At 47.0% G+C, this 12156-nt stretch overlaps 1 protein-coding gene across 3 annotated transcripts in view; it reads left to right on the forward strand.

The window, feature by feature from the left end:
• The window catches only part of CPAMD8 (C3 and PZP like alpha-2-macroglobulin domain containing 8), a 54957-nt gene that overhangs the window by 29780 nt on the left and 13021 nt on the right, over positions 1-12156 (forward strand). For all 3 annotated transcript variants that reach the window (XM_015651842.3, XM_015651840.2, XM_015651841.2), the window contains exons 29-36: positions 55-129; positions 1993-2158; positions 2748-2834; positions 3747-3883; positions 4234-4389; positions 4765-4827; positions 5179-5417; positions 8230-8317. In XM_015651842.3, coding sequence (XP_015507328.1) covers positions 55-129; positions 1993-2158; positions 2748-2834; positions 3747-3883; positions 4234-4389; positions 4765-4827; positions 5179-5417; positions 8230-8317 — 1011 coding nt within the window. The remainder of the gene's footprint in view (positions 1-54; positions 130-1992; positions 2159-2747; positions 2835-3746; positions 3884-4233; positions 4390-4764; positions 4828-5178; positions 5418-8229; positions 8318-12156) is intronic.

The raw sequence follows: 12156 nt of genomic DNA on the forward strand, positions 1-12156 counted from the left end.
CAGTGTTCTTTTCTCTGGTTTTAACCCAGTGGTTTGTGTTGTTTGTCCTTCCAGGGTGGGATCCATGGGAAGATCTCCCTGACAGCTTATGTGGTTGCATCTCTTCTGGAAACAGGTGTCACTTCTGAGGTAACAAAAGCTCAGTTAAAACAGCTTCAAAAATTCTCTCTGTTCTCTTATTTTTAAACTTCATTTTGCTGCTGTTTGCCTTCAGTTCTGTGCTCTCTAGAATGACTGTCAGCATCCAGGGAAGAGAGGCTGCTGGAAAGCCTTGGGATTGTTCTGAAGTTAAGGAATTTGAAGTTGTTCAAGGTGGTCTCCCACCCTTCAGCCATCAGCTCATGATTATTCCACCAGAGCAAAACACTTCCCTGCAGCCCCATCCCTCAACCACTCCAAGAAATTACTGCAGAAAGTGTTTTCTGCCTCTTAGCTTAAGCTGTGAGTGCAGTCTGTGCAGATCCTGGTCTCTTGCCTGTAGAGACTCAGAAATCCTGGCTTGGTGCTAAAAGCAGTTTAACTTGGGGATCCAGAGAACTCTTGTGGTCTGGCTTGGCTGCAGTGGCCAAAATGCTACTGCTGTTAGATTACAGAGAGCTGAGCTCCTGCAATGGGCTGGACTGAGGGCTCTGGAGAGAAAAGTTTCTCTTCTTTGCAATGAGACAGAGCAGGAACACTGCAGGAAAGAGAAGCAGCTACGTAGGAATGGCCAGTTCCACTGAAAAAAACCCAAACTCCCAGTACAACTGGTGGTTTAGGGATTCCTTCTTAAAACTCCTGGTAAAACAGTGCTCCCACCCCCTGATGTGTTTCTGCCAGCATGCAGCTGCACTAGAATGGAGATGTTTAGATAAGATCATAGTGACACATCCCCACTAACTAGGACTGGGAAGATTTCCCTTGCCCTTCAGCCAGGGGAGAGGGCAGTGGTGGCTGTGCACAGGCAGAGCTGCCTGGAAGATGAAAAGAGGTGTAGTGGATGTTACAGCATCTCCTGGTGATCTGCCCTCAGACAAAAGGATCCATTCAGGCACAGCCCCGTGAGTTTGTGGAGGTGTCAGAACAACCAGTGCCCACTCAGGAGCTCTGATAACCTCAGCACTCCTCATCCATCCTTGTGGAGCCTGAAGAGTGAGACCAGGCTGCTGTTGCAGGCAGATGCCCCCTAACCCCCTGTCCTCGTTGGAGTGGAAGGTTTTCCACCTTATTAAAAATTCAGAAAACCCTGCAGAGCTCACAGAGTAACTTCCTGCCTCCCTGTCAGCAGTGTCCCCCTCTGAGCAGTGACGTGATGCTCTCTCTGGGCTGCTGTGTGTCAAGGCAGCCCCAGCAGAGCAGTTTCTGTGGATTCTAATGGTTTTCCTAGAGGAGATTTGTGAGTGTTCCTAATGATCTTAGCTAGGAAATGAGGAAGGGGAAGGTTAGTGCCACAGGGAAATCAAAGGAAACCAAATTACATCAAGTCCAATTAAATTGTTTCTATAAATTATCAGAGCCACGTTCCTGCATGGTGAGGTCATTGGGGGAGTTAATAAAACATGTTTGTTGGCTGCAGGGACCCCTGGGAACCTTGGCCTTTATTATCCTCTGGCGTCTGCCAGACGCTCCAGAGTGTCAGGAACACAATCAAAGCTACAGTAAAGAGCTCACCCCTGCCCTGTTCATCTGCTGCCTTGCAGGGACATGGAATTTCTTCACCTTTAGGGGGGAAAAAGTGTATCTCAGTGTTAGCCTAAATCATTCTTGCTCTGCTGTTTGCACCTTTTCTTGTATTTTTGATGCATTGTTTTTCTTAGGGAAAGTGTCAACGTTGTTCTGCAGGGAGCAAAATGTATCTTTCTGAGTTTGTTTTGTTGTTGTTTTTGTTTGGATTTTTTTCATTGGTTTTTGTTTGGTTGGTTTTTTTAATGGGCACGATGTAACGAGTAATAAAGCCATTCTAACTTCTGAGACTGGTACATCTGTTCTGGGCTCTTTCCCCTGTGAATGTAGGAAGAAAGAACAGCTGTTGACAAAGCAAAACATTTCCTGGAGTCCAACCTGTACTCAGCAGAGGACCCCTACACGACGGCCCTGAGCGCCTACGCCCTGAGCCTGCTGCACAGCCCCTCTGCGGCTGCCATGCTGCGCAGGATGAACAGCATGGCCATCACCCAGGGTATGAGCCAGCCCTCAGCTCTGCCCCCACAGCAGCAGCCCAGCACAGCCTGGATGCTGAGCTGCTGGAGAGGATGGGGCCTGGGAGATGAGGGATTCCTCACGGCAGTTTGGCTTTGTAAGCAAGGGGGCTGTTTTTGTAGAGGGCTCCACACATGTGGCTGGTGCTGAAGGAAGGCAAGTGCAGCAGGATCACAGAATATTCTGAATTGCAAGGGATCAGCTCCTAAGTGAATGGCACACACAGAGGTCAGAGCCACAGCCCTGGTGTTCAGCAGCAGGGTTCTCTAAGCAGCAGAGCGATGTCAGGCTGTTCAGAGGCTCTGCAGTGCTCTCCTCGCAGTGACAGCTTGCCCTGTAACACCTCACATTCCCTGATGGTGTATTTAATCCAAAATCCAAGAATGACCCCAGTTGTCACACTGAATCATTCCAAAGGGAGCCCCAGGGACTGGGTGTCCAAAAGGAGGGACAGTGCAGCTCAGGGCACAGAGCCAATGCAAAAGTGGAATTTGACTCTTCCCATGCACAGAGGATCAGCTGCACTCCTGCTCTAGTAACACCCATGTCCCACTGCCCTCTTCTCCTAGATGGCTTTACACACTGGAGCCTCACAGGAACCCTTGTCACTGATGAAGACACCTTCATGGGCTTTAATGATGGACTCTCCCAATCAGGTAACTGGGAACCTGCAGTGTGAAGGCAGAGAAAAGGGAAGGGGCTGCCACACCAGCCTGCATGGATTACAGTGAATTGTTTATAAGATACAGGGTATTCTAAAACTGTCAGTCAGGGCAGGGTCCAGAGACAAGAGAGCTCAGAAAATGCAGGTAACATTATGCTGAAAGAATAAATGAGAGACAGAGCAAGATGTGGTTCAGACAGGATAGGTTTTTCAGCCCCAGCTGTCTCATCAGCTTTCACTCTAGGTTTATAAAGACAGAATCCCATGTGGCTCTCACTGTTCTGTCAGGGTGTAATAATTCAAAATGGAAATCTGTGTGAATTCAAGTATATTTAATTTTACAGCTATTTATCTTTGTGTTTTCAAATGGACCTAAGGATTTTATCACTGGTCACTGACACTTCAGCTGATTTTTCTAGACTTTGGCTGTCAAAGCCACAGAAACAGTGAGTGATGCTGTAATTTTCAAGCCACTTAAAAGCCATTGACTCTTTGGATATGATGCAGGTGCAGCAATGTTCAAGAGGGATCTGACTGGATGCTGTATGAAAATCTCCAGGGCAGGACAACAGTGTGGGCAGCAGCAGAGTAGAACTGGAGTGGGAGACAAATTACAGTCAAGGAGAAGGAGTTGATCTCTTGTGTGAATATCTTTATTATTGGTTATCTGTTGTGTGAAGGGAGGCTTATGTTGAAAGCAGAGATATCTTAGGAGGTGAAGCACCTTGGGTGCAGACATTTTAACTTCCATTTTCATGCGGTTACTTCTGCAGACTCTTAACTTTTTAGAATTATTTTTCAGTTAAAAAATATTCATAGAACTATCTCTAGACCTGCCTGGATTCTTGCCCTTTAGGTAGTATTTTGATTTTTTTTTTTTTTTTTTAATTCACTCCTCTTTCAGTTGTTTCTGCAGAAGTGGAAATGACATCTTATGCCCTTCTGACCTACACGCTCCTGGGAGACGTGGCCTCCGCACTCCCTGTGGTCAAGTGGCTCTCACAGCAGAGGAATGCACTGGGAGGATTCTCATCTACCCAGGTGAGCTGCCTCTGGAACAGGTAGCTGGGATGTATGCACTGTCAATTGATTCAGGAATGCAGAGGTTCCATCTTCCTCACAGAATTTGTTTGTGTTCTGGTGAGAAGAAAAACTTCCCAGCTCTCTTTACTGCTTCCTCCTTGGACTGGTAATTTGAAAGGAATACAGACTTTGTCCTCAAAGCAAAGACAGGTGCCTTTGATAGGAAAAGTGAGCAAAACCTGCTGTTCCTTTTGCCATATGAATTAATCAGGAAGATTGTGCCGCCTGGAGCTGAGCAGAGCTGTTTGGAAGTTTGCTGTGCTCCTGTGTTCTTCACTATTCTGATTTCTCCCTCTTCTGGCCCCCAGGACACCTGTGTGGCCCTGCAGGCTCTGGCTGAATATGCCATCCTTTCTTATGTTGGAGGAGTCAACCTGACCATTTCCTTGGCTTCTACTAACCTGGACTACCAGGAGACCTTTGAGCTTAACAAGATGAATAAAAAAGTCCTTCAGACTGCAGTGGTAGGTGGTTTTGTGCAGGCAGATTTTTAAAGCAATCCATGTGAGCTGGGTTCTGAATCAGTGGATGGTAAAAACAAAAGTTAAGCACTGAGACCTGTGGGACTTTCTGTGAGTTTGTGGCTGGATTCTGCTATGAAGGAGACAGCACTCCTAATTAAAGGCATCTTTCACTATAACCAGTGCCTGATGTTTATTTTGTGCTGCTGTTTGTCTCTGCCTTTTTAAGTGCAGGTGGTAAAGAGACTAAGCCATGCTCACCTCACTTCAGCAGTGTCTTTTATAAAGTTATTTTGTACACAATAGGGCTAAATTTAATATTCATTTCCATTCTGTGTGCCATGTCTTGTCTGTGTCTCACCTGTGTGTTCTCCCCAGATCCCCAGTATTCCAACAGGGCTGTTTGTGAGTGCCAAAGGTGAAGGCTGCTGTCTGATGCAGGTAAGGTTCTCATGGGGCTGGAGAAAGCATGGGAGCAGATGTTCTCCATCCTCACAGCCTGTTTGCTGCTTTTGTAATCCCACTTTGCTTCGAGGCAGGACTTACACTTGGAATTTCTCTAAAAATAGTTCTAAAACATGGTGCTACTTCAATTTAGGAAGTGAATGTGACTGTATCAGCTCTGGCAGAGTTTATAGAGCTATAACTGTGTGGAAAAGCCTCTGTGCCTGCCATTCCCCCCTTCTGAAGAGATCTTGTCTCTGTGCTGGCCTTTATGGGACATTTGTAGACACTTTGAAACACTGGAGCTGTAATAAACCACCCAGATGTGCTTTGCTTCTCCTTCTTCAGATCGATGTCACTTACAATGTACCTGATCCTATTGCCAAGCCAGCCTTCCAGCTCCTGGTGAACCTGAAGGAGCCCAAGGCAGAGCAGCACCTGCAAGCCCCAGCCCCGCTGCGCTCGGGCTCTGCTGCCCAGAACCGCCCTGGAGCCCTGCACAGGGACAGGGCCCTGGGGGACGACGAGGACCCGGCCTCGGACCAGGACCACCGCGAGTACAAAGTCATCCTGGAGACCTGCACGAGGTAGGAAACACCAATCCTGCTCCCCACAGAATGTTCCATTTGCTGCTCAGCCCCTCTGTGCCAGGAAAGCACCCAGCTCTCTCTTGCTGCACCGTCTGGATCTTGAGCAGGGTGAGGCAGAACTTTCAGGCACCTCTGTGGGTTGTAGGACAGAGTCATTCCAAGGTCATTCTCAATCATTTCAGTGCTAAGAGTGTGTCAAAGGTAGAGAAATAAGAACAACACCTTGAGGTTTTATCACTGAGTTTCATTATTATCCAAACCCTGAAAATTACAAATGTGATGTGATTTGTTTGTGTGAGGATGAAAAGAAAAAGTTCTGGATTATTTTCTTAAAAGCCTCAGAGAGCAAGGTAAATTCAACTGGTTAACTAATATCTTAATTGTGTCAATAGTTTTATAAATATTACTGACTTGACTTTATAATTTGAGCTCCTTAGTGGTTCAGTTTTGGATACCAAAAACCTAACGGAAGATGCTTGCTGCCATTGTATGAGTTTGGAATCTATGGTAAAGGTACAACACAGGCAGATATTTGTTAATAAGCTCTCAAATTCCTTATCTCCTTCCTCCATATAAGGAAATGTAAAATAACTTTTAAAAGTGGCATGACCCAGAAGTTTCATTTCCAGCTCTCAAAGCACTTTACAGAGACCTGAACAGTTCTGTCTCATTTTATAGATTGGAAAACTCAAGTTATTGTAAGAAAACAGCTTGGCTATAGACAAACATCAGCAAGAATAGTTTCTGACCAGTATTAAATCCACTTAAACTTTTGCTTAAACACCTTTGTACTACTGCAGTCATCAGGAGTTGCTGATCTTATAAGGCACTTGGATTTTTAGGAAGGTTTTTGGAAATTTGACGCAAGAGAGATAAAGCCACAACCAGAGTAAATAAAGAGGGCTCACACATCCTGCTGTGCAACAGGAGAAACCATTCCCAAGAAATTCACAACTAAGTTGCATGTTTGTGACCAGGAGCGTGGCAGCTGGGGAGGGGCTGCTGCTGCACTGACCTCCAGTGAAGAAATGTGAGTGACTCAGATGGAAATGGAGAATTGTGGCTGCATCAGAGTTCAATGGGAAACTCTGGCCCCCCTTCCTGCAGAGCCCCAGGAGAAGATGGGGTCTCGTTTTGCCAGTCCCACATTTGCCCCTGGCCCACGGGGCTGTGTTGTGGCACAGGCACTGTCCCAGGGCCACAGTGTCACTGTGCCAACCTCTTCTCCCCCTGCCCAAGCCCTCATCCTGTTCAGGGGAGAGGATAAAATTCTACAGTCTTGTCAGATGCTGAGGAGGCTGCCCTGCATCAGCACAACCTCTGCTGATAGTTCTGAAACTTCTGTCCTGGGAATTGCTGGAGCTAAGACAGAAATTTGAGAGGAAGCCCAGTGCAGGGAGATGGATTGCTTGGAAAGGAAACAAAAGCAAATGAAATCTTCCTTTCCTCCCCTTCTTCCTGTAATGATGCTCTCAGCTCCATCATCATCTTGCTTGGGCAGTGAGAAGAGAGGAGTGCAGCTAGGGATGACAGCTGAGATATTTTGAGCTGGGGGTGTTCTTGGGATGTAATGAAGTGTTGTCATGCCCAGTGACGTCCCTGGGGCACTTCTGAAGGGTTAGGGAGAACACAGAGGGGAAAACAGAAAGCTGTGATATATAACAGAGATTGGGGAAATGCAGGCAAAGGGATCCTGTACGATTTATTAGGGAGTGTTGAGCATGGAGTTAGATGGGAATTAACGAGGTTTAATGACTCTGGGAGCCCTGAAGTGCCTCACCCAGAGCCAGCTGGCTCTGTCCCCAGGCCACCTCATGCTACTGTGAGCATGGGTGGGGCACCCCATCCTCAGCCAGTTCACCACCCCCTGAGCTGAGGGGGCTCCAGAGAGAGGGGCCCTGCAGGAGCCAGCTCAGAGCTGGCAAATTTGGTGCTGGAAGCTGTGGAACTGTGTTTTCTCAGTGCTGGCCATGAGCTGATGAGCCCTGCTGGGCCCAGGCTCAGGTGGTGCACAGCAAACAGGTGAGCTGCCAAGGAGGGAGGGCTGGGAGCTGCTGGCAGAGCAGAGAAAAGGAGCCTTGTTCTGGGATTCCAGGAGCTGTGTTAGGATGGAGACTCCTCTGCCATGCTGCAAAAACTGAGACTTTTGCAATAGTCCTGACAGACTTTGTCTCCACACCTTCCTGTATGTGGGTTCTTTGTACACACAACAACAACTCAGTTTCAGAGGGTTTTCTGAGTTTTCAGTTATGCTCCAGAGGATGATCTAGGCAATGAACTCTTTAACACCGAGGCAGTGGCTTTGCTGACTCATTAGCAAAAGCCCTTTTCTCAGTGTCAGGGGTGAAATAGCCATTTATGAAAGCCCAGGATTGAATGACCTTACCTGGTGTTGAGAATTAGCATCCCTCTCCCACCACACTCCATCTACAGCCTTCCTGTCACAGTGGAATAGAAGTTTCTTCTACTCCAAGCGTTTATTTCCTTTTACCAAGTGCATTTTCTCAGTGATTAATTGAAAAAGAAGGCAAGCAACCCCACAGGTGACTGCATCCCTCTGGTTTTCTGCCTCTCTGCTCCAGAACATCTCCTACCCTCTGTGAACTGAGCATAATTTTGTTAAATAAGAGCAGAAAAGAGGATTTTCAAACTGTCTTTCCACAAGCACTTCAACGAGGAGAGCCTTTTAATATGGTGTTTTGGGTTGTTTTTTTTGCTTCTGGAGTTGGTTTTCCATTCTGAGTTGTCCATTTGTTGTCTTGGATCTTGAGTTTGTTCCCATTTTCTCTCTTTATGTTCCCATGGGAAGATGGCTGCACTCTGGATCCTCAAACATGGCTGTGCTGGAAGTGCCTTTGTTCTCGGGGTTTCGGGCAGATATTGAGAGCCTGGAGCAGGTAAGGGGCTGCGATGGGGAGCAGGGCTGGGGTCCCCCTCGAGGGACAAGAGGAGGCCACTGAGTGTCAGAGCACTGCTGAAAAGATGCAATTAAAATAGGGAAGGGGGAGGAAGAGATTTCACTTGTCAAAAAATCTCTTTCTGAAATGAGGGAAAAGCAGTTCTGAGCAAACCCAACCCAGGCCAAGCCAAGGTTTTGCTGAGCCAGTGCACAGTAATTAACTGAGCCCCTTTGGAAAAGCTGAGGTGCAAATGTGCTCTAACAGGAGCTGTTTATGGCTGCTTAGTGGGCTGTGTTATCTCCAACATCTGGATCCCATTTCTTTGGAGGCTCTGTGTCTTGGAATTTTTTGCCCTTTTTTTTTTCCCCCTTCTCTCTGGGAGAACATCCATCGTGTTTCTTGCAGCCAAGCTGAGGTGGACAGAATGTGCCTCGTGCCCAGCCAGCCCTTCAGGGCAGATGAACTGTAATCTTGAGCTTTGCTTTATATTTGTGGGAGCATTACATTCATTACAACTCATTACGTTTTGTAGAACATTGTATTCACTGTTGGGGTTCTTATGCTGCAAAGATTTTTTTAAAGATTGTTTAACTGAAGAGGTGTAAAAGTTTTGCATCCTTGAGAGCTAGTAAAGAGCTAAAAATATTTTGCTTCTAAAAGACCTGTTAATAACTTTATCTCATTATATTAGGAGGGGAAGGGATCTGAGGAAAGAATTTTAAAATAGAACTGTTGTGAAGTTCAGTTTGGTATCATAATTCAAGGAGGAGTTGCACATTGCTTTATCTTCTCTTGGATTTCACTGGACTTTGTTGATTTATAATTGAAACACCAGTGCATTTTCTTGGAGGAAAAAGCCCTCTGGAGAGGTTTACAATCCACATCAGGAGCTGCTGTCAGATGTCTTCTGGGGTGTCCCTGAAGCCACAGAAATTTTTGTATTAATCCCTGAGAAGCAATTGCATCCTTTCAGGGGATCAGATATGAAATTATTCCTATGAAGAGAAAAACTGAAGTTATTTATATCCCTTCACAACCTGCACATGGAGAAATCTCTTTTCAAATCCAAGCATGTAAAATGGATTGGGTTTTTTTTTTTTGCCTGAGAGTCTGATATTCTCTCTCATGCAACAAACTGAATGTGGCTGTTCAGGTGAGGGCAAGGCCAGGAGCAGGAGTTCTCCAGCATCCCCATGGGAAGAGAAAGGAGAAAAATGAGGTGAGGGGGCCTGCAGTGGGTTTGGTTCCTGCTTTCCCTCCTCTGCTGAAGGTGCTGGAGTGAGGGTCATGTGTAGTGCTGTCAAATACATTCTCTTTCTTAGTCATTCAGGTAAATAATAGCAGAATTACAGAAAAAATATGGATGAGAACCTGGCTTAGAACCAGAGGGAGCTCAAAATGTCCCAGGAGGAGAAGAGCAGGATATCTTTATGGTGTTAAACCTATGGAATGTTCTGTGAGCAGAGGAAAAGGGTTGAAAGAAAGAGCATAAAGGGGATTTCACTGCAGAAGAACAGGAAAGTTCTTAAGGAACATATCCCTGTACTGTTTTTTTGTGGTTTGCTTTTTTTTTTTTTAATGCTCTGCAGTGGGCAAAGAAGAAATAACAAATTTGGGTGAATGCCTCCTTTCCTGATGTCAGCAGGGGACAGAGCTGAGGGTTTCTAGGCTGAGGAACCAGAGAAAGTCCCACATGCCCTTGTGTTACTGCTCCTGAGCACTTTCCCCTTTCCCAGGGCAGCTGTGCTCTGCCCTGGGGCTGCTGGCACACAGCTGTCCCAGCCAAGGGCTTGGGAACCAGACAGCTCAGTTTGTGTGGAGTTACTGCTCACAAGCTCCTCCTGTGCTCTGTGTGATGGTTTGCCTGTGCTCAGGGAGTGCTGGGCATGTTCTGAGCAGAGGAACACTGAGAATAAATAGGAATAAATTATTAATGTGAGGGGATTCATGTCAAGGGACACTGCTGCTGATACCACACTGTGGTGGCTGTGTGATATCACAAAACACTTCTGTTTGCAGTAGATCACAGAATGGTTTGGGTTGGAAGGGAACTCAAAGCCCATCCAGTGCCACCCCTGCCATGGCAGGGACACCTTCCACCATCCCAGGCTGCTCCAAGCCCCGTCCAGCCTGGCCTTGGGCACTGCCAGGGATCCAGGGGCAGCCACAGCCAAGAATTTCTGTCAGAAGTGTGTGAGCCCAGGAGACTCTGCTGTTCCCATAGCCAGATCAGAATTGCTTCATTTGGAAAGAGGGGGATTTTCCTAAACAGGGAAGGATTTTGCATCTTCAAGAGGGACTGTTTCCCTTGAAGAGCTGAATTCCATGGGTTTTTATTGCAGAAACCCCGTTGCATTTCTAAAAATGAAATGTGGTGGCAAAACTCAAGCAGATCTATAGACAGGCAGTGAAAGAGCAGCTACAACCCCACCTGTAGATCCACCTCTGCTGGGGGGACCTCAGAGCCCCTTGCAAGGCCTAAAGGGGCTCCAGGAGAGCTGGAGAGGGACTGGGGACAAGGCCTGGAGGGACAGGACACAGGGAATGGCTCCCAGTGCCAGAGGGCAGGGCTGGATGGGATATTGGGAAGGAATTGTTGGCTGGGAGGGTGGGCAGGCCCTGGCACAGGGTGCCCAGAGCAGCTGGGGCTGCCCCTGGATCCCTGGTAGTGCCCAAGGCCAGGCTGGACGGGGCTTGGAGCAGCCTGGGATGGTGGAAGGTGTCCCTGCCATGGCAGGGGTGGAATGGGATCAGCTTTAAGGTCCCTTCCCACCCAAACCTGTGATTTCTTCATGGCTACCAAACATGGGCCCAACATGAAATTCACTGAAGTTCCACCGTATACTTTGGGCACCACCTCGAGCAGAGCCAAGTCCCATCCTTGCTCCTGCTGCCTTTTCCCCATTCCCTGGCCTGCAGTGGAGGGGCTGGGCTGTAAATCAGGATTTTCCCTGGTCCCAGGGTGGGAGCAGCCCCACGTGCAGCCCTGGGGCAGCTCCGCTTAATGAGCGCTCTGTGCACACCCGGGCAGCCCGGCCACAAATCCTCCTAATAATGCTGGATGTCGACAGGGTCAGGAGGTCACCCCGGGCTGGGATCTATCAAACCTCACCAGAAAAAATGCAGCTTTAGCTGAGCTGAGCAGTTCCCGGTGGCGCCGGCGTCTCCGTGCCCTCATAAAAGGACTGTCTGCAGCCATGGACTGCTGAGTAATAACAGCCACCACCAGGCCCCTAAAATTATAAGGACAAATTAAATTGGCCCTTTCCATATTGTGTGGGACTTAAACACATGTTGCTTTGCTTGTTACAGGAATAGCAGGAAGCTGGGGAGCAGGGTTTTACAAATCTCTGCTGAGGAGAGTCACAGCTAAAGCTGCTGGTGGCAGGTTTGGGCAATGTGGGAATGCTGCTTGTTCCATGTCATTTTAAATAATAATGGTATTATAATATGGTAGTATATAATCGTAGTAATAATTATTATAATAATTATTATGATAATAATAATTATTTGTTCCACTTTCCACAGAGGTTTTAGCCTGCGATCTCAAAGTAACATTAAAAACCAAAAAAACCCCACAAGAATATTCCTGTTACAAATGGGATTGTCTGACAGAAATTGAAGGAATGGGACAGTTTGGAGAATAGAGTTATAGAATAGAGTGCTCTGGCCCTATCTTGGCTCCCCAAACTTTGATTAAAACACAAAAGTCCTTTTCCATAAATCCTCATCCTCCCCAGCTTCAGTATTAGATATTTTCCACGTGACAGATGCATTCTAAATACAAATTATCAAAATAGTAGTGTTTGTTCAGGCAAGACAGTCATGGTATTGAG

This window comes from Parus major, chromosome 28, assembly GCF_001522545.3.
Source record: "Parus major isolate Abel chromosome 28, Parus_major1.1, whole genome shotgun sequence".
In the NCBI taxonomy this organism is placed as follows: Eukaryota; Metazoa; Chordata; class Aves; order Passeriformes; family Paridae; genus Parus; species Parus major.